Genomic DNA, 26893 nt, shown 5'->3' on the forward strand with positions numbered 1-26893 from the left:
CCAGACTAACACTTGAAAAGTGGAAAAACATAAATAGCATGTTTTACTCACAAGAATAGGAGTAATGCTTGCTCTAGTTAACATTTGTTTTACAAGTCTGTATCTGTCATAAAGTGGCTTCACAATATGTCTTTCTTCTCTAGTAACCTAAAGGCAGAGAAACCACAGAATTAATTATACCAGTCACTCAGTAATATACAAGCAAACACAAAGTGGTATGCTTCTCGTGCCAGGCCACAAATTCCAATTAGGAACATAAAACTAGTTTAAAACTGTGTGTATGAAATGGGATTTATGGAGAGAAAGGAAATTAGAAGGTGCTTTCTCCCTTTCCCTCCCCTCCCCATCTCTTTTCTCAGTTTAAACTTCTTCCTGAAAAATATAGAGTTAAGACTTCCTAAAAGTTAGGGGAGCTTAAAGAGAAACAGACCCTCTAAAGACCTGTAGAAAAAAGGGACCAAGAACCACAGAAAACTGTGTAACTAGCAATGATGGTGACTCTACAGAAGTGAAAGGGGAAAAAAAGATGAAATTATAGAGAGATTTTATCTGATACCTAATTTCACTCTTAATTCTTGGCCGCTATGTTTACAAACATAGTAAATCTTGAAGATTATCATCAGCATTTACTGGCATTTTCTAAGGTGATTCCAAATCCAGTGCCAATATCACTAATACCATTATTCTTCCTTGGTTTTCAGCACTGAAGGTTTTGTTCAGATACATATATGGTGGTAATGATTATGAAGTTAGTACGCCAAGTCCAGAAGGCTAATAGAATAGTAACTGGAAAGATCTTAATAGAATAGTAACTGGAAAGGACTAGTGATGCTGATCACTGCCCATGATTCAAAACCCAGAACTTTAGGCACTAATTGCTGGTCACCTCCTCTAACTTCCATATTGCCAATTATATAAAGTACATGTCACATACTTTAGAAAAAAAGTGCCTCAGCATTTTTAGTTTTGTGTAATCCAGAACAACTTTTCAGGAATTTTCCTGGAAATTCAATAGTGTCATTATTTAGTGAAACAAAGAGAAATCTTTAATCAACAAGCATTGCACCAAACTATACCAATCACTGCAAAATACAAAAACCTACTGATCTGCAGAAAAGGGCCTAGGTAACAAATCAACACCTGCATTCTAACTTCCAGAAGTCAGTGCAGTAATTTCCTCTGATGGCAACATGGAAACTGTCAGATAACTTTGTGTTTGGGAAAAAAGCACCATTAAATTCTGGTATTACTCCTGCACAAGAATTACTGTTATTAAGTGCATAGCTTGATGAAGTAAACCAAGTATTACCGGCCGTCCATGTTGACTTTCATAATACAGGAGACTTTTCTGGAGGGATGTTTTCTCTTCTACCAAGTGGTCCTTTGTCATTTTCTGTCAGAAGAATAGTTCATGTTAATCAAAAAAAAAAAAAAAAAAAAAGCCACTTCAACAGTTGTTCTACAAGTGGCATCAGCAATACAGGTGCCTTCGCCAAACTTAGCTTACTTAACAGCATAATGTCCCATCTTAATCCATTCAAATGTGTCCAATATTGTCAGTAAGTACTTGTAAATATTTTAAGAAAGACTGAGCAAGGAAAATGTGGTTCATCTTGATAATTTCCCTACAGAGTCTGAAATTGGAAGGCTTGGGAAAGTGCTGCTAATAAAGGCATCTTTTTGTTGATGAAACAATATCTAAACTATCTGACCATACTCTTTCTCCCTCCCTTATTTTCTTAGAAATGGCCAAACCATAACCTTTATGTTTACCTTTATATCTTCTGGCAAACATCTTTCAACTCGTTTTTCCTTTAATCTTTTCAAAATGAGTTCTAGTGTAGCTTCCTTGGTGGGCTTCTTCTCTTTCTGCACAACACGCATCTCATCTCCATTTTCTTCATCCTCTTGGTCAAGAGAAGAACCAAAACTTTTTGGAAGAGTGTTACTCCGTGGACGTGTTTGAGGTATGAATTCTCCATCTGAGCTCTTCTGCTTTGCATCTGAAAATAGGAAAAAATATTTAATCCAAAGGTTTAAAGAACTTAAGTCCCTCAGTTGGTTTAACTGCAAACCAAGAAACACCGAAGTTTGCATGGGCAAAGTTTCTCTTCTAAAAACAAAGCCAAAAGAATAATTTGATTTTGCTTCTGCAATAAAATAAGTCAGAATCTAGAAATTAAAGATTTTTACTGTCCTGGGAAATTCTACTGAATGACTTAGCACTTCTATTTCAGTCACAGAGATACTTTGTGTTTGTACAAAACCAAAAGTATAGCATCCCTTACCTTTTATTTGCTTTCTTAATTTGGTAAGGTCAGTCATCCATTTTAAAACTTTAGGATTGGCTGCAATATCACTATAGGAGGGCTGAAAAATAATACAAACAAAGTTTTATGTAGACAAGCACATTAAAGCTTGTTCATAAACATTTCATACAAGATCTGGCAATATTTTTGGCAGCAAAGGTGACTAGTAACATGGATGCCACTCTTAGAACTTGGTAAGATCTCAATGCCAATTTAATGAACAACACTTGTGAAAATAAGGTTGAAACAAAATATCAGAGGTTGAACCAGAGTAGTAAAGACACTTTTGTCTCTATGTCTCATCGTATATCCCTTCAGTCAGATCAAATGTCACTGCCCTTCTCTGGGCTCAGGCGTTATGGCATGTTTTCTAGCATTGCTGTTGTTCAGTTCACTTTTGTAAACAGCAGCATATAACAAGATAATTCTCATTTGTGAACTCAGTTGCTCAGTGATGAAATACAAGCAGTAACTCTACTGTGCAGTCATTTGTCCTGAATAAAAGAAGTGGCAACTTACCTTACTGTTTTTCTCTTTTTCAAATTGTTCTTCAAATTGCTTTATTTTTTTCTGTAATTTCTTGACAAGCTGATAAGGCGTCTTGTCTTCCCTTTTGTCATCTTTTGAGCTGAAGGATGCTCTTCGTGTTCTGTATTAAAAACATTTTAAAATGTCATTTAAAATAATTGAACCAGTGCAAACAACTGTATATTTGAGTAGCAGGTGACTAATTTCTGTATTTTTTCCTCCAGTTCATAATTCATTCTTTTCAGGTTTTCAGTCAGAGATGTTTACTTACTGAATCCAAATGCTATCATCCACTGCCTTCAAACATGATGTATTATTTTCTCCTCTCTAGTTTCAGTTATACCCCTAACAGAAACAGCTCTTTGGTGAAAAACAGCGTTTGAAATTCATGTGTAATAAGCATTTTAGCCACCAAACAAGATCTGAACTGTTTTAATGACAATGTAACTGACAGCACTTTAGTTTATCTAAATTACCTAGATTATCAGTACTTCCTGAAATACCTGGCAAAGAATGTAGCCTAGTCTAGAAGCACCCACTGAAGAATTCTTGGTAATTAGACAGCTTCACTTATCTGTCTTAGATAAACTACTAGATGTTTATCTTAAAAATACTAAGAATAATCTCCATCATCTAATCTGTTTGATTTACTAGTACATTTCTGCAGTATGTGATTCCAGTTTTGAATCACGTTTTGCACTTGTTCAGCCCCTTGATGTTTGCTCCTTGTGAAAACTGTTTTCATTTCAAGACTAACCATAAGAATTTTCTAGTACATGTATTATACAAGGAGCCTGAAAGATCTCTCAACACAGCTAGTAACATCTACGTAACTCGAGATATTAGATGCACTAATCTAATAATCCACTACTGTCGATCCTTATTAGTTTCAGAATGAGAACAGCTATTATCATCAGCACTTTTCTGCAGGTCAGCCTTCTGCATCATTTTAGCAGTACTCATCGACCATCTTCTGCTGCTAGCTGGGGAACACTGAAAAGTATTTTTTTGTATCAGTTTGTCAATGGAAAATTAGAGATTATAAATTTGGTCTTTCATGCTCCAATTTATTTATTTATTTTATTTTTATGGGGTTATTTCTTCCCTAACAAGCAAGGAGATTTTTCTCAAACCGCTTTTCACAGTAGTATTATACAGCACAGACCACAGGTCATATACAATTTTTGGAGGATCTCCAAAATCAATGCTCTCCAGCATCACACAAATAACTTGCAGCTTAATTACAACTCAGCTTTCACCCACTGGGTTAAATGGGCTTGCTCCTCTAAATCCGCAAGAGAGGACCTTCATTAAGAACCCTCTGTCTATACTGTACTGCTGTCCCACACCTCTCCCTCTAACAGTTGATTCTTTCCTATAAACCCTTCTGGATGAAGGTTTTCCACAGCCCAAGTGAAGAATCTTCTCAGATTATTGCTGCATGTTTTTGTTGCAAGGACATGTGTAACTTGGCTCTTTACTGGAAGTGGATATGTGAAACAAAGCTGAAATTATGCAACATGAAGATAAATACTCATGCTACTGAAAAAAGGAAAAACTTCCATAAAATCATAGATCAACAATCCAGTAAGGACTGGTAAAAAAAAAAAAGTATATAACTAACATCTATATCTTCAGCCCAGGAAGTGCCATTACAGTAGGCTGCCAGAAACCCTGACTAAACGCCAGGGAAAGCTCTGTAGGCTTGTCCTATTTTTACAGTCTTTCCCTCAGCACCTGCCGGTGGCCCCTTTGGGAGAGACGGTACTGTCCCAGAAGAACCTCTGCTCTGACCTGCTCTGGCAGTCCCTGCCTATGCAGAACCACCAAATGGTCTTCAATTAATTCATCATACCATGAAAACCATGAGGTTCTTAATCAGCTGAATTTTCATACTGGAAGTAACATCTCCTGTCCCAACACCATGCGAGTTGCATTAAAATACAATACCTAACAAACGAAAGTGCTTTGGATGAAGAATCTAGCGTTTCTGGATCATGTAAAAAACGCTGGCTTTGCCCAAAATCCAAACTACGATGTGACAATATTGGGTGACAGTCCTCTTCCAATGGATGATTTGTCATTCTTCCAGCCTGTGGGGAAAGCTGAGCTTCTCCAGATTCACTGTCTTCCTGCCAAGATTTGAAAGGGGGAAATGGATCTATAAGATAAAAAAAGGAAACAAAATGGTACTTGTCTGTTAACAGAATTACAAACTAGAGTCAAAAGGAAACAAAAATGTGTACCCAAAGCTTAGTCTTGTATGCTATAAAGGATGTGGTGTCATACACAAAGTGAATAAAAACAGTGAAATACATCAGAAAGCTACAAATTCTGTCATATAACAACTGAAAGAAATATGTGCTGAAATGAAGTATGCACACTAGGATCCCTTTTTCAAAGTGTTTCTTACAAGTATGCATTTCTGAAAAAATCAACAGCGTAAAAGCATTATCATCAGAAATCTGAAGTTAAAAGAATATATTTACTGTCTGTTGCAACATATTGATGTGGAATTTAAATTTCATACCTTACAAATATGCTTTGAAAGATTGTCCTCTTGATTTTGAGCAAGAGAAGCCTACAGTACTCATTCATTTAGTCTTTTTTAAGAAGTGTTGTTTGTTGGGTTGGGGGGGCAGTTGGTTTTGTTTGTTGTTTTCTTTTTTTTAATATATATAGTTTAAATCCATCTTGACAGCACTAAGAAAAAGAGATTTCTTAATTTGTGGAAGGTGATTTTTTCTCAGGCAGGGGACTCCAAAACAATTTTTTTTAACCCATCTGAAAAGTTACTTGCTAACATTCCATACAATTCTCAACTATGGTTTTCTTGCCATCTAACAAAAAGCTGGCAGAGCCTTCCAAACACTTTAGTTTAAAACTCACCCCCTTCCCTTTCAGAACTTTGCCTATATTTTCCACAGTCCAAATACAAATTTTGAAAACTGGGTTCGAAGTGTGCAGAACAACAATAAAACCCACAAAGTAATATTAAAAAAAAAAAAAAAAACAGTAACCCTTGTACCTGCTTTCCAGTGGACATTTACTAAGTATTACGGGGGGGTTGTTTTGTTTTGGTGGTGCTGGTTGTGCGGTTTTTGTTTTGTTTTTCAAGCTAGAACCTTGCCTGTTTGCACAGTACAAGATACATGAAGGAGACCTTTGGGAGGAGGGGGGGAGGTAGGGAAGAGGGAGGTAGAGGAGGAAGGAACAAAAAAAACTTGCAAATCAGAACATTCCCAAGATAAGGGACAGCAGGTGAAGGGTTAGTTAGAAAGCAAACCATAAACTATCAAAAGGCAGATAACTGAACGTATGGCGAACCATACTTACCCTCCCCTTCTCTCTGCAGATGCATTGTTTTGAAATCAATGAGGGGGAAAGTGATAGGGCATGGCGCTAATAAAATGAAAAAGAATGGCAAAAATACTAAAGTGAACACACAGCACAGTCAGAACAAACCATACATAACATGTAAAGCAGGAAGATACAGTACCAGGGAAAAAAATCCCGTATTATGGGCCAGGTGCTGAGCACCCTCGACTTCCAAGCAATTTCAATGGCACTTAAGGATGTTCAGTCCTTAGCAAATTTGAACTGCTTACTGAAAAGGTTTACAAAGAACTGCCACAGGAATCGTAAAGACTTACTGAAATTTCGTAAGAGTCTCACGCATCTTCATGTTCACAAAAGATAAGTTCTAAATATAGTTTTGCTCACACTTTGTCAATAAAAGATGGTAGTAATTTCCAAAAAGCAGGACAAATGCAGAAAAATACATTCAGAAAAGTAGATTAACTGATCTGCATTTTTCCCTATTAAAGCAGCAAGTATTTAATGCTCATTTTCAACAGCTCTATTGGTTACAGGCCATTAAAATTGCCATCAAACAAGATTTAATAATCCAAATATCATGGAAGATTTGGACCAGTACAGAGTTCTTTACAAAGCCAAGTACTTAAACGGAATGCCACAAGGACTTGCAATGCCTTGGAAGGCTGAGACCCCAATAACCATTCTAAAAAGGACCAAAGAATAGCCCAAACTGAAAAACTTCACAGTGAAATACCATGTCTTGTACAATACCATGATTTCACTACTGAAAGGCATTTAATATAAATGTATATATAGGTATGTTACATCCTCTTCAAATTTCATAAAGTTGGATAAGCAAAAACAAAGCAACTTTCATGAAAATATTTAAAGAAATAATGAAAATGGAATCCACAAACTTTCTAAGAATATGTATTAAACAGATAGAAACTGCAACAAAACAATGTGCAAGTAAAAAATTAATGTAAATAAACATCAAGAACACATGGCAAGTATTTCACAACTATAAATAATCCAAATTGCAAATGCCACTTTTAGAAGGGTTAAAAATGAAGTACGGATTCATAGAGGGAATCCATTTGTAAATATGTCACCGAAGTTGACAATTTAACAGCATTTTTAATTATTATTTGAGCTTCAGTACAAAGCTTTACGTGCAGACACACTGCAACTACATGCTGAGCTGTTAAATACATACATTTGAGGTATACTTCACTGACTTTAATATTTCTAACACAAAGTAATTTCATTCACTTTTTGTTACTACTGCGTTATTAATGTTTGATGATGACACTTACAGGCACCTCAAAGAATAGCTGCCACTACAACAGTCTGTTGGAAGTAAAAACTAATCCTTGTGTAGTTAAACTACCCTAAATCTACTGCTTTGTATTTGCAATCTTTAAAACTTGGAAATAAGTAGAGTGGGGTCATCCTGTTGGTGATGGTTCACAACATTTTAACAGACTAACGCTTTTATTTATTTATACTTTTTTGGTAAGGTGTAGGTTGATGATTCAGAGTATCAATACCAGGCAGAAGAAATAGGATGTAAGGAACATGTAAAAAGACAAGTACTTTGAAAAGAAGGTATCAACTAGAGTGTTTTGCTCTTGTTAGAGTACAGAGAAGTTATGTTTCTACACAAGTAAAAGGACAGTTTAAACAAGCATTTCCACACATTTGAGCAACAAAGTTCAATAAAGTCACAAGTTCAGAGGCTTGCTAAACCTGAAGGCCATAAAGAATAATGTCAAAAAATACAGTTTTGCCTCAGAAAGGATTCCTTATATTATTCCTTACGTTATCCCTTTTCCTAAGATCCAAAAAGAGGGAAAGGGGCACAGAAATCATCCCCATCTGCATCTAACTTTTACTTGAAAACTGGCTGTTTCAAGTTGTCCAGTGACAAGGACACCAACACTGGGCATTTCTGATGTTTAAAACAAAACAAACAATACTTTTCAGACTAAATCAAATATAAATGGCTGTGTTTAGTAGCTTAGTGATTTTAAGTCAAACAGCTAGTATTAGAATTTCAATAGCTTGCATTGAAAAAAAAAATCACAGACATGATACGACATGAATATCAGCTGCATGATATCATCAGATAAAGCATTTATAAGCACTCAGGTAAGAGACAGTCATGGGAACACTATGTCACCTTTTTAATTAAAGAAAAGCTCTTGTATGAAGCTTAGGCTTTTTTGCTTTCTTTAGTTGCTTTTTAACTATTTTTTTCTTCTGTTTTTTAAGGTCCTTTCTGCAACTTAATTAAGAAAGTTCTGAAAAAAGGTGGGACCTTATATTATGACATGGCCAACCTTATCAAATGTATAGGAAGATTTTATTCATATCAAGCTAAAGAAAAAAAGCATTTAGTTGTCAAGCCACTTCTCCTACTTTGAAAAGTGTTTTTATGTATTTTTCCTAGTTAACTATATTGTGAGTTGAAGGATGAAAATTACCTTCCCATTTGTCACCATCAGATGCATTCTTCAGATCTAGACGTGGTATTTGGACACCCAGAGCTTCCTCAGAAACATAAACATCACCATCCACTGACACTTCTGAATCAGTATTTGCATTAAGATCACAAGTCTTGCTACTGGAATCCTGTATTTAAATAACATAGAACAATTTTATTCTTATTTAGCAACTGAAAAACAGGTAACTATTCAGGGCTATTTCCCACACTTCTGGAAATTCTGAAAAAAAAATTATTTCCTTACTCAAGTAAAGATGGCCCCATATTCCACAAACAAGCTTCTCCCCCTCCCCATCCTCTCCAACATTAGTCAAGTATTGGCATAATGAAACATTCCTTATATAAGATGCGTAAGTATAAGCTTGCTGTGTTGCCAAAAGTTTCTGTGAAGCTAGGTGAAGAGATCTGATAAGGATTTTGCAAATCTTGCGGCAGGCCAACCAACATAACAAATTAGTAAAAGCTAAACTTATTTATTTTTAAAATATCTGCATTTAAAATAAGTTTATAAGATGTTGTGTATCTGTATATAAATGAAACTGTAAACTTACCAGAAGCATCTCTGAAGATACTCTATCACTGCCACCAGCCAAAATACTATTTTGCCTAAAAACAAGACAGACCTGGTTATCACTTTAAATGCATTCCATTCTTAAATACAGCAGTCCAGTTTTAGCAGATATGCAATATATTTCTTTAAAATGATCATTAAAATTCTGGGAACCTAACGTTACATTTTTTTGTTTCCTTCATTCTGGAGCAGATGGGGACAGGGTTGGCTCTGTTATTTCCAACTGAAGCATGTTCATCTGGATTAATAGACTTGAACTAAGCTAGAAATGAAAACAGCTCAAACGCTCATTCTCAAACAGGGAACAGGTACTTTGATACAATTGAATAAACTGAACTTGAACTAAAACTTAAATCAGTGCTGAACTCAAACTGCAAATGTACAATTTTCTGGCTAATCACTATTACCAGCATTAATTCCAAAATAATTAAGAGTGATACAGATTACAAAAAAAATTAAAATTAAATAACATTTTTTCTTCTATTTCTCTTGCCCAGAACATCAGGTTTTTTACAAAAAATATATATATATAAATCATAGGTTTGTACTTAAGTTTAACCACATTAACTTCCACATCTTTTTTATTATCATCATAAAAAGGTAACTCCATCTTGTCCTCTGTTTTCAGAGAAATTTTATGTTTAGTTTCCCCTCCCTTGTATATACTCTGTTGTCACAAATTGCCAGTTTGGTACACATGTTCTCAAATCTGACAATATACATTCTGCCATTTCTGTGGTAAATAAAAGATTCATACCTTTCACTATTATTTTCTCCATCAACTTCTGCATCTTTATCACATCGCTTCAATAATACGTCTGCAGCCTGTTGGCAAAAAGCATGCTTAGAAAGATTTAAGAATGGCATTCTCAGCTGAAAACATTTCCATAATCACCACAAAAAAGCCCTCAAGAACAGAAAGCACAAGTTTTTATGCATAGGTGGAAATCATACTATTTAACCATGCAATATTTTTTACATTTAAAGTGAAGCCAGTAACCAGGCGTCTTATTCACTAGACCAACAGTGACCTTCCATCTTTGGACCATGATTAAGGTTTTAAAGTTATTGGTGCTGTTTTGTTTTTAAGAAACCAACACTTCCAGTACAAGTCGTCATAGCATGAGTTTGGGGGTAACTAGAGTGATGCTAGTCCTGCTCCCAAAGATAACAGAGTTAGATGAAGACTTGGGTTCATCATTTATGAAACGAAACAAGTCTGACAGACTTTCTAAAAGGAACTACTAATCCTCGTTACTAAATAAAGCAACAACAGAACTGGAAGGGTATGGAGAAATGCTGGCATTTCCACGACACCATCTCACAAAACAAGTTCAGATGAATTTACATAACCATTCTGTACACTAAAAGTTGGCACAGGAACACTACTTTAAGTAGTCTTTTGGCTTAGATAAAGCCAAAGCCCAGCAACTGCTTTCCTTGAGAAGTGTCTTATTTGGGAGAATATAAGTAATTTGAATTATAAAACATATCCTTCTTGAATATCAGATTACATTTGATTTCAGATTTTAAGGTCTCCCAAACGGTCTTTAAAATGTCTGAATAGAATATAAAGAGAGTCACTCTGAGTTTAAGTATACATAACATTTGACAATTTTACAGGGCTACGTAACGTTTGCCCTTATCAGGCATAACTCCACTCTTCACATCTTCACGTTATTTCAGCACTCATGCCAAATTCCAATTCAGGAAAACAATTTCTAATTACAGGGCATTTCATACTCCAGCAGATAATTTCCACCCTAGAGAGGCACATTTACTGTAGTTGCAGAAGCAGCTGCTTGTTTTCATTTCAGACCCAAAGGAAAGCCTGTGTGTACAGAAGTTCACCTTTTGTTTCCTACAATCCTATTTGCCCATCAGCAAAAATCACATTTATACACAACCATTTAAGAATCACGTTCTCCCTTCATATTTTTAGCATGGTAAGGTATTTCTAACTCAGAAGTGAACATACTTCTGAAATATAATTCTCATAAGAAGTATAATTCTCATTTCTCAGCTGTTCTTTCACTGGAACTGCATAAAATGCAATGAAGAATGACCAATTTAAAATTTTTGTCGATTCCATCTACATTTTTATTTTTTGAGTTTTGATTTCTGGAGCTCAGCATATATTTTAAATATGGAGTAATGGGGAAGTAAAGAGTTAGGAGTTAGCATGATAAACCCAACTCTTGAAGGTTTTCCTTGTCAAAAGACCAAAAGCTTAAAACATACTACAAATAAAAGATGACTGATAACCAACAGCCAGGCCAAAAATGCAGATGGTAGAAATGCCACTCTACCCTGTACTTTCAGCACAGTTCCTGCAAAAAGAAATAATCTGGGCAATCAATACATCCTGTAAAATTTGAATTTATAGGATATAAATCTATAGAACTTATGACAGAAGTTTTTCAAGTAAGTGAGGAAGTATAGAATTGACTTCTTCATTAGAATTGCTTATTTAACAGCTGTGTATGTAACATTTGATACAGGTGGCGGTAACTGTATACTCTCATGGTTTTTTTGTTAGTTTTTAAATGATGTATTTTACAGCATTGCCTGCTCACATAAAAGTACCCTGAATGAGAGACTGATGTCTGACTGTAATTTCTTTCATTTTCTTTTGCTTAACACTACATGTTTAAAACTCCTAGCATGTGTACCAGGATGCAGGGGCACAAGCTAACAGCACAGCGAAGTCAAATACCTAAAGGTAGGTTTACAGGTAGGTTTAAGGAGAAGTACCAGAACCTCTTTCAAGTAAACAGGAGACAAAGATGTGTTGAGAAGAACAGGACAACTATCCCTACATCAGAAAACGACTGTGGAAACAGTGAGAAAAGGCTGAGAAACAAGCTTCTTATGGAAGTTTTTTTCTTTTCAATAGGCCAGTTATAAAACCATTCTCTCCCTATAAAATTCTCATACTTATGTTTTTGCACTGTTTAACGCAGCAAAAAGCGCAACTGTGGGCTACACTACAGTCATAGCTCTGGATCCTTTTCTCCTCACAAAGCCTTTATTAACACTGATGCTATTCTAACTAGTGTATCAGGAAGCACAGCACTGACTTACCTTTACCTGAGCAGAAGGAAGGGCCAGCACCTGTGAAGGAGAGAAAACCCCTTAGTCAGGGTCCATACAAGCTGCACAAATGTACATAAAAATTTCTCTGCATATCTACAAAGTGTGTACAGCAGAAAAGGCAATTAACTGCACAAAGCAACAGGATCACATAAAGCTGCATCAGAGCTATTAGGAAGACTCGGATCACTGAAGTACTTTGCTCAAGTTGCTGCAATTTACAGTTTGCGCATACAGGAAGCTCCTCCTCTCACCTGAACACTTTCTTCTTCCTCTGTTACAGTATCCTGTTTCATAGCTTCGCTGTCTAAATCTGTGCTAACCAATACTTCAGAGCAGCCTCCTGTGTTCTCACTGCTACCAGAGTCATTATCTTCAATAACATCATTCCTAAAGAGAGAAACAGAAAGACTTAGCAGCCTGTTCTTCAACCTTTATCAGAAAAAAAAAAAAATCCTTTAACAGTATCAAATGTTACTTGATAAAATTATTCTGACTAAAGATACTGGCAATACATAGAATTTCAATCACCTGTTGTAGCTGTTGTAGTCAAATTTGGTTATGTAGTTTATATACACTTCTGAGGTTTTCTGTAACTGTATGTGATAGATATATACAAAGTTGTTTCCCTGATTCTCCTATTAAGGGTCACGCATAGATCCCTCACTATGCTGACCTAAGGAATGCAATGACGTACTGAAACTACCACAACTAAATGAAGTTGCTTTGCTGTGACTTCACTCCTCTCAAGCTCATTTAAAGCTAGTATTAGGATGTTCCCCTCACTGAGAAACCCTGTTATTTCTAACATTTTATCTTCCTAGTACTCACGTTAAGGCCTGTAACAGTATTCCCAAATTAGAACTACTTACACCGTAAGTATGTCTGTCCACATACCCTTTATATGCCAGCATGCCAGTTACCACATGATATTGTAATTCATCACAAGCCTTTGACTTCTTTTCCTTCCTTCTCCTCTCGCAAAGAACTCCAAACTACTTTTAAAAATGCTTCTCTTCTATCAGGTGTCTAGATAGTAAACATGATACTTTGGAACTTTAATTTTTTTTTTTTTTAATTTCTGCAGCCATTTTGTTATTCCTATGATATTTACACATGATTACTGTGTTTTTTAGTTGTCCGTTTAGCTGTATATTTGCCTTGTGCATAGTGTGTGTTGGCTGCACTGCTTTAAAGAACCCAGATGACCTCTTTCAAGAACACTATCATGTATCATCTATTACAGTTAATCCGCAATGGAACGATGATCAGAAGCATTTGAACTAGTCACCATGCCAAAAGAGTATATTGGTTTCAAACCTGCAGCAATGTACTTTTAGCTTTTACTTATGTGAGGCCAGCCAGACTTAAAAGCGCTTATGCTGTAACTGAAGAAATTCAGCTACAAGAGATCTTTCAGTGTTTACCCACTTACTTATAATTCACTTCAAAGAAATTAGATCTGTAACACTGAAACTCAAGTTATAATTGGACATTTATCAGCACTGATTATTACTTTTACAATCATTTGCTAACTTCAGCCCAAACCCTCGTCACAGATAAGACTCCTAATGAACAGTCGAGACAGAACATTTAGAAAATGTCATTTCAGTCTCTCAATACTACACAATGTTTCAGGCTCTGAGCCACAAAGGATCTTACATACTGAAGTCCTTTGGAGTTTGGGAATTATTCATGATTATTTATTTATACTCAATAAACACCAGAAGGTACCAGCTTCTCAGTGCTGCCCTGGCAATTGCTACACCCATAACCTAGTACAATTTATAATAAAAGCTAATCAAATAAGACTGAAGTCCTACACAAACAGACCTACAGTGTTCACTCTACCTGCTGTTAACTGTTTTGTTGACACTGCTGACCCGAGTAATACAATAGCTATGTTGATGTGGAACGATATGGTAAGGAAACTGAAATAGCACAAACCATAGCTTCTTTACATGGTAAAACTGAAATCAGCAGCAAAGCAGATATGGTTCACTTCCAATATTCATAGCTATATTTTAAGACCAACAAAGTATTTGCTTCAAGAGCTTACAATTACTTACAATTGATATAAGCTGATTTGACTTAAAATGCAAGAATTTTTTAAGTTAAAAGCAAAAGTCATAGCTTTTGCTTTGGGTTGAGGTCGACTGGGGTAGTTTGGTTTGGAAAAGCTAAAATATATAACCCCACACAATTTAGGACAGATTCAAAAACTCTTACTGGTTGTTAGATCCTTCCTCATCCCCGCTGGGATTTTTTGCTTCATTGTTACAGCCCAGTCTATGTTGCTGTATATGTTTAAGATCGTTATCTAAGCTGCTCTGCAGGTCGAAAAGGTGCTGTTCCACAGCTGCTCTAATAGTTCGTTCTAAAATGCTAGAAGGAAGAAAAGAAACCAAAAAAAACATATTAAGAACCCTCTGTTGCATTGATCAGCTACGCAGAAAGGTAAAAATAACAAGTCATACACACAACAGATGATGCCAAGTGCTTCAAGGAAAGAAAAAAAGAAAAAGCAGACCATCTATTCCAAAAAGACAATGGCAAGTACTGAAACTCATAGAATGGCTCGGGTTGGAAGAGACCTTAAAGATCATCTAGTTCCAACCCCTACTGTATTAAATAAGACTTGCACAGAAAGTATTATGAAGTCTGTAAAGAGTATTTTAAGAGTAACGAACACATTATAATGACTATGGTAAGCAAACTAAAAACTACACACCAGCATATCCAAAACCTTCTAAAGCTTAATACTGTAAGTATGTGACAGTAAAATCCTGTGTCTATGGCAGGTTGGAGTCAATCCCAGAGCAGGCACCATTTCAGCACAGCTGGCTGGAGTACCTCCTGAACAGGGCTGTAATTGTGAAAGGCAAAATCCAAGAAGCAGTGGAGACAATGAACAAGTAATGGATGAGGGACACAGAGCACACCCAAACGTATGTCAAATGAACATCAGTCTTTAAAAAATAAATAAATAAAGTAGGCTGTTGAGTGCTTCTTAAGCATCACATTCAAAAAAAAAATTAGGCCTGTAAAATTGTTTTATTTTTTCTCCACATTTGTATATGCAATTCCTCTGAACTGCACTGTTAACATCTAGAAGTGGTACTAAAATTACATTGTGAAACCTGTTATAATTTTAGTCATACACCTATGAAGTATCTAAGCACAAAAACAGATGCATTTTCAAATCTCACTTCTATCATACTGTGCTCTCACACTTTTGCAGTCAACAACACTGACACACATTAGTTTTTTTTCTGCATTAAGTTCCATAAGTGAAATATTTCACACTAGAATGTCTCATAACTAATCATCAAACCTACTGCATTTCTTTTTCTTGAAAGACAACATATCAATGTCTAATAACAATTCACAAATTTTACATTGTCATCATACTTACTCTGCAGAGGCTGGCAAGATACTTATGGGAGAGAGATGAGCACTGCAATAAAGAAGAAACAAGTTAGTGTAATGCAAAAAATCACCACAATAAATAAAAGTCTTGAAGACAACAGAAAGCAACTTAGAAAATACTAAAACATCTAGTGAAGCCAATAAAAATAAATATGTAGGAAAACAAACACTAATTTGCAGCCCCCTTAAGATTTCTCCACCTAAATAAAAAAGAATGCCATCATAAGACAAGTAGCATCGCAGGTTTCTGTCTCTCAAGAGCCAATACTCAGGATATTATGAAGCTGTTAGCTCTCAGAGGTATGGTCTTTCCCATGGGAAATACTAATCACTTAGTCTCTAAAGACTTCCTGACACCTTGCTTAAGAATGCAGATTTTAACCTTGCTGCCTAAAGCAAGTTCCAAATTACTTTGCTTTCCTCCACTGTTGCACATTCACTGAGATTTTCCCGTGCCTGTCAGATTGCTGCGTAATTTTATTCTGCAATGTTTAAAAAGGTCGGCAGCATTCTCCAAGGACAATTACATTTCAAGTCCAAGGCAGGTATTCTCGAGAGGTTTTGAGACATGGTATAGCCACTTGTAAAGCACTTAGGCATCTCCCAGCACAAGACACTTCAGTCTAGAATATTAAACCCTTGAGGAAGGAAATAAAAAAAAGGAACTTGCAAGTTAACTCAAGCACATGTTCTCCCTCTCCAATTTTCCATTAACATGATCAAAATTCTCTATTGTAAACATAATACTTAAGTTTTAGCCAAAGTGATGGTAAATATGCTAATGTCAAAATAACACGAAAAACGCACAGGAACTGACAGTGAGTTGCAACTGACATGTCTCATTCAGGAAAACATGAATAGAAACTTCATTTCAACTTGGGATGTAAACAAATGCTTTTCCTTCCTATATCTATACCTAAGCTCAAAAAGCTGAAAAACAATATTTTAATCTACTCTTTAGCATACAGCAATACTGTTGGCAGCCAAAGTAGTTTTTAAAAATGATTTTTATGAATACATTAAACCTAGAAATATAAAGGAGCAGAGGGATACTGCAGCCTCACTAGAGAAGCGAACAGGTACTTCTGCAAGATGGTTCTGGCTGATAACAGCCCTGCTGGTGCTCAAAAAATCATTTAGAAGTCTCTCTGCTTACCTAATAATAATATTAATACAGCAAGGAGTACCTTGTTTAGATCTTAGCAAGTGTATTAGTAGTTTTATATTCACCACTAAAAGTAAAATAATTAGATCACCTGAAGCAGACTTGCTGTTTCTTCTTCTTTCAAATAGATGCAACAAGCCATAACGGACTTTCCTTATCAGGTAGTGTTTAATTGAAAGTAGTTAAAATACTGGAACATAATGATGCCCTTTTTTTTCTTAGGCATCTTGTAGCTAATGGCGATGTGCACTGTATTAAACACCATCACAACCAAGCCAGTGCCCACAGAATTTTTAAGGGACACAAGTCAGAATCCAGCCCATTTTAAGATGCTGGCATTTGTTTTTTAGGGCAAGGGGGAGACAATACAGATCTATTCCAAACACTGTGACAATAAAGTCACCTCTAAAGTCCTATTCCACAACAGACACTGCCATGTAGCTTTGGAAAAACTGAATACCTGTTGTAGAAGCTAGATCTTGTAACCACTAATTTCAAAGGTGCTGGATCACCTGAGTGAGTCTGAATGTAACAGCATTTCTGCTTCCTTTCAAACCCAGAAATAGGGGTAAATATCCTGAGTTGTGTACCTCAACTTTTGTCACTGATGTATCTGCAATTAGAAGTTCTGCAGAGCCCTACTACTTGTGCAAAGTGCTAAAGTCTTCTGATAAACAACTTTTGCTTTGACACTACTTGAAATAGAAAAACAAAGAGACAAAGCTGTCAATAAGATCAGCCCCATGAACAAGATTAGACAGAAGTATGAGCAAGAATCTCAGATTAAAAATAATGAGATTTCAAAACAAGAAAAATGTAATTTTAAGTATCTGGTCTTGATTTTTTAATGAGTTCTACAAGAGCCACATTGTAAAAATGCTTGGTTACTTTCAGAAAGTTGTACTTTGTAATTGTATACATTAAAACCAGTTTACTATTCAAACAGTTATTCCTAGGACAAATTGGGGGAAAAAGAGAGAGGCAATCAGAGCACAGAGCACTGCAACACTAGATGTAAAAGAGAGCAAAAAAAAAAAAATATCAGTCAAGGACACAAGTACAAACACTATTTATAGGAAACTGATGGCCTGGAATCCTTTTATTCTATCACTTGAGACAATGAGGAACTGTGTCAAGAGTGGGGAGAATCAAGCTCATCTCCAAAGAATCCAAAAGATTCCAGATACGATTCACAACAAAAATTTTCCATCTTACTGCATAACCTTCAGCCCCCCAGCAGAGGACTGTTCATCAATGCTTTTAGTAAACACCTTCAGATGCATTAGAAGTACTCAGCAAAAGATGTGTACAAGTCAGCACTATTCCAAAGCCCGAACAATCCTCTTACTACGCAAAGAATATCTTACGTCTTCCACTAATCACTTTAGCAATTAAGCACTTTTTGAAAGAAACGTGTCAATCGCTCCTAGGTGAAAACATTACAACTTCTGAACCGACACACCACAGTTCCAGAATACTTATTTAAAAGCTGTAATTTATACTGCTACACAGTCTTAACGCAGCATGACACAGCAAGACACAAAAAGGTAAACATCTTTGTTTCATAATGCTAACCCACTCCTGAGAATCCCTTTTGCACCTTCTCCCTACCCATAAAAAGTCCCGGTAAATATCCTGAGATAGAAAACGACATTAAGTAGATAAAACATTTCAAAGTTTTTTCTTGCTAATTTACTGGCTGTACACTAATCCGTATTTCTCATTAAAAAGAAAAGCAATTGTGACAGTATTTCATTTCATGATATCCCCCAAAGACATTAATCTCATGTCATTTTTAAGTTAAAAAGTCTTATTTCCTATCAAAGCAACATTTTTCTTTCGTATATTTACCTGTGCAGCAGAACTTTACAAGCCATTCTGATTATTTTTGCTATCCCAAATGAGCACTTCATGTAAAAATGCTTCATTTGAGAAACAGCAAAGTGGGATGGTGGCTGCTGGTTATGCATGCTGCTTGCTCGGCTCCAGTGGCTGCGTGTCAGACAGCACTTCTGGAGTGCTGCACTAAACCCTGCAGTCTAAATAGAAATAGACTGCAACATGAGGTCACTCCTGACAATAAGCTGCCCAATCAACACTTGAAAGCTTTTCGAACATGTTGTTCGCAGATTTTCCAGGATGGAAACAGGGACAAGTATTTGGATGTTGAAGAGAGAGCTAAGCAAAAGCAATTATATATTTTCTGGTAATTCAAGCACTTGTTATAGTTGGTTAGCCTTGCTATAGGGAAGTCGTGTTACTTTGAAACTGTTATCTTGTCTCTCTCACTGCCCAAGCTAATTAAGACAAAAAATGGATAATATACCCCACAAGGAGCAAGGAGCTCACACTTGTCATTGAGTTTATTACAGGGGGATAAAAGCAAACTGCTCACCGAGCTTACTTCCATATCTCGCCTTGTATTGCATACGATTCTGAAATGCCCAAAGAACACATCAGGGAGTTTTATTTTAGGCTTGTGACTGACAATATTTGAGATGAATGTGAAAAGTAAAGCAAATACTATTTGACAAAGAGCTGTGAGTGAGAAAAAAAAAATCAGAATACTGACAGATAAGGACTCTAAAGCGATTACTACAACAGCACATCTTAAAGTCAGCTGCAATGCTGAGTCAGTAATTCTTTTCTACAGAGTCAGGAGAGTAAAACTGACAGAGCCATGCTGAAAAGGCTCCTGATAAGAGAGAACACAGTTCCTTCACATACACAATGTCAGCTCGTGCAAGAAATGCTCCCTGGCTGCGTAACAGACTGAAAGATCACTCAACAGGTTTATTTTAAATATCCTTCACAAACAGTCACTAAATCAAACTGCATTAATGATCGTCCGTATTCTCACCTCACCTCTCACACTCAAAGTCAAAATAGCCCCACGCAGTGCAGGAAGGCCACACAGTTTAGCAAGAACGAGGAAAGAAAAAAAGGTAGTGAGCAAAATTTTAAGTTATAGTTCAGGTAGCTAAATGGAAGGTCATATGCCCTATCAGATGAATCAAAGTCATCCATCAGTAACATGATGGACACAACCTCCGTCTTTTCTTTCTTTCCATAAAGAGACCAAAGATATACATATCCTTGGTTCTCAAAGCCCGGTAATAGCAAGAGAACTGGTTCAACATGACTCTCACAATTCCTCAAGACTTCCTTCTCTTTCCTTTACAAACTGCTTCAGGCCCTAGGCAAAGACAAGCATCCCAATAAATCCACATTAACATTAGTTTGTTTATTTTTAAAATCAAGGAAATAAAATGCAAAAAAAGCCATTAAAGGAATACTGAAAAGTTTTACATTTCCAAAAGTATTTACACTATTTACAGTAGTTAGAAGTTTAATAAAGCATACTTCACTCAGCCTGTAATTATTGTTATTTGTAATGTTTAGTGCAATTATTCTAGTTTTACAGTCAAAATCGTCTTTCTTCTTCTATAGTATTCTTCCTTATCCTTCCCCACAAATTATGCAAAATGCCAACCATAATTAATGCCTATTAATTTTTAATTAACCCTAAACATCATGTAAAATTATTTTCTCTTCAGGCTACCGAATTTAAACTTTTATACGTGTTGAGTTTGTCACTACTGCTGCATTTGCACATTCCACAAAGGAACTATAAACAGTAGAATTGCTTAAAAACTTCAACTGGAACAATGAACTTCTGCTGAATTCCAATTTAAGGAAGGTTTTTTGTTTGTTTGAATTCAAGTCAAGCTAAAATTAAGCAGCTGCCTTACTGCCAAGGATATAATTAAAGTATGATTTTAGTTACAAAACAGAAGTATGTTTTTTTCATTATTTTACATTTTACAAATTCCTGCAACAAAGCAGAAGTGTGAAGCAAAGCAACTAAACAGATTTCAACCTGAAATCCATGCCATCTTAAGACCCATCAGTCTTAGGCACTACACCTACTCCCGAATCTCCCTGCATTTGGCTGCATTTAGTTGCTCTTCTTTTACAGATTCCTCCTCACCCTTCCCAACAAGTTGCTACACGCCCATACTGAAATACGTGCCGCGTAAGGGAAAAAGTCAAATTCCATTCATAAAATGTCAACTCTAAGTACAAGTAAAGCAGACCAAAAAAAACCTGTGTACTACAAGCAAATAAAATATGAACCTGTGTATTACAAGCAAGCACAAATAAGCTCTCAGACAAGTACAATTTTAAGTTTATACATCAGCTTTAATGAGGATACCTTAATTAAAAGCTCACTCCCACTCTAATACTCCTGCCTGTATTAGACTTTGCAGCTCCCAAACTTGCTCACAGCTCTTTACCAGCACAGCCTAGCCAAACACAGCCCTTTCCAGAGTCGGGCTCTTCAGCAGGTAGTACAGGTCTCCCAGCTTCAGCAGTAGTTACACCCATTTAGATAATGTGAGACCTTGCCTTTCTATGCATTCTTCTAAAAACCAGTTAAATTAAACCTCAGCTTGTGCATAAGGGTTAGTCATGTCACTCATACTGATATAACAAAGAAACATGAACCCTGAGTTAAATTTAGCTAGCAGGGTTTAAATGAACTCAAAAAGAATACTCAAGTGTTTTACAAATGTATGAAATAGTCAACTTTTACATGTATAACGCTGTATTTGAACAGGGCATCCAGAGTCTTCTTTTCAATTCAAATTAAGATTTTCTGGATCCTCAAATCAAATTTTCTGCAGTTGCAAGCAACCCCTTCTATGAAATCTCATTTAACCTCTCAAAATGCCACCTTTAATTTCCTCAAAATTTCCTCTGCATTACTCCTACTGATAGGGCCATTCCAGAACCTTATTTCCCTAAATTCCAAGCTAAAATCGTTAACAGTCGCTATTAGCTCTTCACAAACACAGTCCTAGTGGTCATATCTTGATCCCCTTCGACCCTGGTGATTCTTCTTTCTAGAATATTTTCAGAAAGTAATCACACCTACAGAGACTTCATTAGAATTGTTTATGCAATAGATTCTGTGTACAACAGTAAAATAAGAAAGCACTTTCATTTATCACTTGACAAAACTGAGCATTAAAAAGAAAAAAACTGAACTGGATAAGCAAAACTTCATGGGTTTAGGAATGAATTAGGGTCGTGTAAGGACACTTATGCCCACTAGCATGTGACAAGAAATAACCCTCATATTTCTTATTGGAAGGGAATAGGAAGAAAGGGAATGGTGGAAAGACGGCACAGAAGGGTTTGTATCTACAGAATCTTTTTTATTGTTTTTATTGTATTTATTATATTTATTGCTTAAATACCACTTCACAATTTCACTAAATACGGCCTTTTTTCCCCCTTTCTCCACGTAAATCATCATAGTTAATCCAATCTGACTTCTACAGGCCTTCTACTGAATTTGTGAACAGTTATTTTATTCCACAGTTCACCACAAGAACTGCACCTACTTCATAAGCTTTTGAGGTGCATTTCAGTGTCCACAAACAGAAGTCTGACAGCTTCACTCTCACACACAACAAACTACGTGCCGTATTTTAAACCCAAACTCCAAAACAGAGAAATGTTACCTTGTTGATGCTGTAACACTCCTGGAATCTGAGGTACTCCCTGTCATATCTAGATGCACCACAGCTGGCCTTTCAACAGGTTTCTCTGTGCCATCTTCTGGAAGCTCTTCTGACTGCTCAAGCTTTACATCCTCCTCCTCTTCTAAGAGATCATTTATCTGTACAAAGATTTATTCACTGTTAATGGCTGGTAAATCTCTTTTAAGAGGTCCAAAGAATTGTAAGAACATGAGAGATATAAAAAATCGTGTTTATAAAAGGAGAAAAATCTTCAATTTCAGAAATATCAGGAACACTATGCCTCTTTTATGAAAAACATACACTCTATGCCCTAAAAAAAAAAAAAAAAAGCAGCTACATAACCCACTTGAAATGTTCGACAAAAAATAAAGAGAGAAGTACCTTTATGCAGTAAATGAATACAAGCAGAATCAAGAAACAACAAAACCCTGGCCACACGTAAGTCATGTGGCACAGAACCTTTCTTCCTCTACCCAAAACAGGGACTGATATTTTCCTCTTATTTGTATGTAAGAAGCATTTTCAAACCCTTTTATGGAAGCCAGTACAGAAATCCAAAAACCCAAACTTTGAAGTAGTAAATGAATATTTATGATGGCAAATGCAAGAGCAAGAGTATTGAGAATTCCTTCTGTGAAGCCATTGTCTATTTTTGTTTCTCAGTTTCCAAATGCAGAGGATGTTTTTACTGAAGCTGCAAAACAAAGTCACTTGAGAAACTAAAACAATATGGTCAAATGACAAATTAATTCAGATGCTTTTTTTTTTTTTTTAAAAAAAAAAGCCACTATGTCTAAAGCAAACAGGTAAACACAAAGTGATTTTACTTGTTTCATACGAATCCCTCTTTGATTATTGACCTCCCAACCCCTCATTATCCAAAAAAAATCAAAGTATCAGTAACAGTCTACAGAAAACAGGCTTTATAAAATCTGCCATGTGAGTATAAAACAAAAACCACTGAACTAAGAAAACTGAAACTTAAGCAAAGTTTAAGATTATAAAGACAACAGAGAAGGGTGTTTTTTTGGTTTGGTTTGTTTGTTTGTTTTTTTAAGGGGTGTGGTATGTTATATTGCACTACATTCAGGAGGAGTGATTTATTTACCCCTGATTTTCTTCTGCAATTGCAAGAGGATGTAGCAGTGAAGCATGTGGAAGCCCACCCACACAGTTAGCTTCAAGCAAGGCTGTGTCCTGTATGGACAGGAACCCTTCTACGCTGCAACACCACCCCAGAACTCCTCGCACCAGTCCCGCGGGGAGCAGGACCCAACAGAAGTGCACTGTTGACATCTGGTGGAGACACCATGAAATTATAGGGACACCCTGCCAGACCTCAAAACTTAAAAAAAAAAAAAAAAAAAAAAAAAAAAAAGCACAAAACAACAACAAAACCCACACAACCACACCACACACACGCACTGTTTGGGAAGCAGTTTTGCCAAAGTATGTAATGAATCAGAGATAAGTCAGTAATTTTAAAACATGACAGCACAGACCAGCTAACTGTAAAGAACAGTCATCGTAACCTAAGGCAACAGTTCTCAGCCTTGGGTTGCAGAAGTTAAATCCAGCTCAGCTGTATTTAACAGCTTCCTGTATGCAGCAGGACAATGTCAGCTCTCAGTGCCCGACAGGCTCTTGCTAAGAGTTGAAGGGAGATCAAACATTGCAAAGTTGCAGCAATCCACTTGAAGAGCTAGCAGAGCAGACGCTGCTCGATCCAGAACTTGCTGCCCACGCTTGGCAGTCCAGACCAACGGGTGAGATATCTGCTGCAGCAAAGAGGAAGCAACCAGCTGCACTAGTACTTGCCTTACCCGTCTTGCTGGAAGAGGGCTTTGTGGGATAGTGAGGGTTTAAAAACTCAGCATTTCCTATCACCTTACTTAACAACTGAAAGTCACTCATTCTTTTTCCTTTTTTTCTCTTTAAAGAAAATACACCATTTTAAGGTAACTGAACAAGAAAAAATTAGGTTTATAGTTTTTCACATTTCTGAGCAACGGTTTGATCCAGGATTTCATTAACAATCCTGGAACCTGGCTTTGATTAGATGAGCTTTCGTGTATTATCATTTATATGTCTTGTTACAATGCAAAATATTTGCCATGCTTGAAGAAGGCTGTATCATGACACCACATTTTCATTTCCCTCCTAATAGACTATTTTCCTCAGCATGACATAGTATTTTACCCTACAAAGTTAAATTTGTTGCGAAGAAAGCAAAATGGTGATAATGGATACCATCAGTACCATGAACAGGTGAATCTGGCAACCTGATGCTTGAATACTAAGATCCAGAACATTTATCTTCTACTCAATTTTGTTTCTGTGATTCCAAAACTTTTCCCCACTAATATCAAAATATTTTGTAGTCTTAGAATCAGAAACACCACTCCAAAATTTTAGTATAGAGAACCACCACTGATACCAGCAATTAAGTGGAGTGCAAGACCCTGCATGTTTCTTTCTACCCATACTACTGACCAACACCAACAACGCGGGGGGGGTTCTGCTTTCACTTAAAAAGTTCTCCACTCCTGAGAGGTAATTAAAAAGCTATACTGTTCATATATAGCACATATATCCATATTGGGTAGGATGTTATTGTTGGTTTAATTCATAAATATTTTCCTATATGGCATGGATACGCTTGCAGAATTGTTGCTTGGTAGGAAGTAGATCCATGTTAAGAAAATGCATTTAAAGAAATACTAGTTTTTGTCGGCTTGCATGAAACTACCAAAAGACATTAAAAAACTATTGCTATGTACCTTTCATACACATAAATTGATGTGACAGATACTTAAGGGATAAACAATTGCCAATTAAAATGTTCTTACCTGCTCAGTTATTGAGCTTAAATCATTAGTAGATGAAAAATCTTCCTCTTCATTTTCAAAGAATTCATAGTAGTTCTCCAGAAGTCCCGCCATTATTCTGCTAACTATTTCTTGTTCTTTCAGATCCTCCACATCTGTGTAAATGCTGAAGAATTCAACACTGTTTTAGTTTAAAAATCAAAATCCAGCCAATTCACCCCAAAACTCCTGAAAATGGCTTCCATGACTAAGGGCTACACTTCACATTATCCCTATTCCATTCTGAACACATAATTCTAAGCACACCTTCACACTACTGTGTATTTTAAATATAAACTAGTATTAAGATTTATAAGCGGTGAAGTAACACCTATTTAGTCAGTTAACTGTTCATGAGGAACGTTTACAATTTAATTATTTGCCTGTAAAAAGGAAACCCCACTATATACTTGCACTTCAATGGCTTCCTTCCTAAAATGTTTTGCTGAAAAAATTAAAAAAAAAAAAAAAAAAAAAAAAGAAATTGAACCTCGGTGTACACTAACACAACAATCAAATATGTGGCTTCCAATACAAGCTGTGGTTCAAATCTAAGCAAAAAATTGTAATATGGTGCTGGGGAAAGACACAGAAAGAATGTTGCCCAAAGCAACTGCATACGTGCTGCTGTTACTCAAGGACTAGGAAAGACTCTAGACTACAAATTTACATTGTCAAATGCACATAAAAACACTATATAAACCTTTATAATCAACTTACTGAAAAACATCTGGGCCAAAGACTGCAGCCAAAGAACTTGCTGACCAAATTTCTTCATGATGTGATGCTACATTGGCTAAAAATTTACACAGAAACTTTAACAAACTGTAATTAACAGGTGGAAGCTGCTGCAAGAGGAACCTCAATTTTCTTCCAAATTCATCTTCATTATTATAATCTAGAAAAAAATAAAAATATTTTAATCACAACATAGAATTTGAAAAAGCATGTATTTCAAATCAATCAACCTTTTGATTTGGGCAACAATTACTTCTCTCTGAAGTACAGGCACTTTGGTCAGCCCACTTAGTGTCAGAAATTAAACTGCATTTGTACAGTCACACTTTCATGCTGTATCTGTCTGGGGTGGGTGGAAGAAATCCTTTCACAGTCACCTTATTATTCAAAGACTGGGTTGGGACTGAGGTTCCACGCTATAGTTTACATGTCACAGATATTGTGTTCCCTTGTCACACCACAATCCCATTTCCAGTCCTGATAAGGTAACACTACAAATCACAGTGCATAGCACTATTAGCTGACAAATGAACAGCCAGCTGCTTTCTGCATTACCAACTTAACAATTCTTTTATTTATCATCTTTTTCAGATGGAAAAAAAAAAAGTTTACTAGCTGCTCAGTGAACCATGACTTCAGCAATGCAAATCAAAGAAACATATCACTAATGAAATTTCATCCACTGATAGCTACGTCAGTTTCCCATTACTGCACACAACAAATACATGAACAGAATTTCAAGTTTTAACATGCTTCTCTGGTCGGCAGCTTCCAAAAATTGTTTCCAGCAGAAGACTATTTGGTGCTGTAGAAGGAA

At 36.2% G+C, this 26893-nt stretch overlaps 1 protein-coding gene across 12 annotated transcripts in view; it reads right to left on the reverse strand.

The window, feature by feature from the left end:
• FAM13B (family with sequence similarity 13 member B) overlaps positions 1-26893 on the reverse strand; it is a 59481-nt gene that overhangs the window by 6485 nt on the left and 26103 nt on the right. For 6 of the 12 annotated variants that reach the window (XM_072023561.1, XM_072023558.1, XM_072023562.1 and 3 more), the window contains exons 5-21: positions 26059-26236; positions 25321-25465; positions 22451-22608; positions 15741-15782; positions 14555-14710; positions 12580-12715; positions 12317-12346; positions 9990-10057; positions 9213-9267; positions 8642-8789; positions 6174-6239; positions 4788-4998; positions 2829-2958; positions 2289-2370; positions 1774-2003; positions 1310-1393; positions 52-147 (exon numbers count right to left, since the gene is read on the reverse strand). In XM_072023561.1, coding sequence (XP_071879662.1) covers positions 52-147; positions 1310-1393; positions 1774-2003; positions 2289-2370; positions 2829-2958; positions 4788-4998; positions 6174-6239; positions 8642-8789; positions 9213-9267; positions 9990-10057; positions 12317-12346; positions 12580-12715; positions 14555-14710; positions 15741-15782; positions 22451-22608; positions 25321-25465; positions 26059-26236 — 2015 coding nt within the window. The remainder of the gene's footprint in view (positions 1-51; positions 148-1309; positions 1394-1773; positions 2004-2288; positions 2371-2828; positions 2959-4787; positions 4999-6173; positions 6240-8641; positions 8790-9212; positions 9268-9989; positions 10058-12316; positions 12347-12579; positions 12716-14554; positions 14711-15740; positions 15783-22450; positions 22609-25320; positions 25466-26058; positions 26237-26893) is intronic. The other 6 variants (XM_027468477.3, XM_072023565.1, XM_072023564.1 and 3 more) reach the window with 5 other exon arrangements.

Source organism: Anas platyrhynchos, chromosome 14 (genome assembly GCF_047663525.1).
Source record: "Anas platyrhynchos isolate ZD024472 breed Pekin duck chromosome 14, IASCAAS_PekinDuck_T2T, whole genome shotgun sequence".
NCBI classification, from domain to species: Eukaryota; Metazoa; Chordata; class Aves; order Anseriformes; family Anatidae; genus Anas; species Anas platyrhynchos.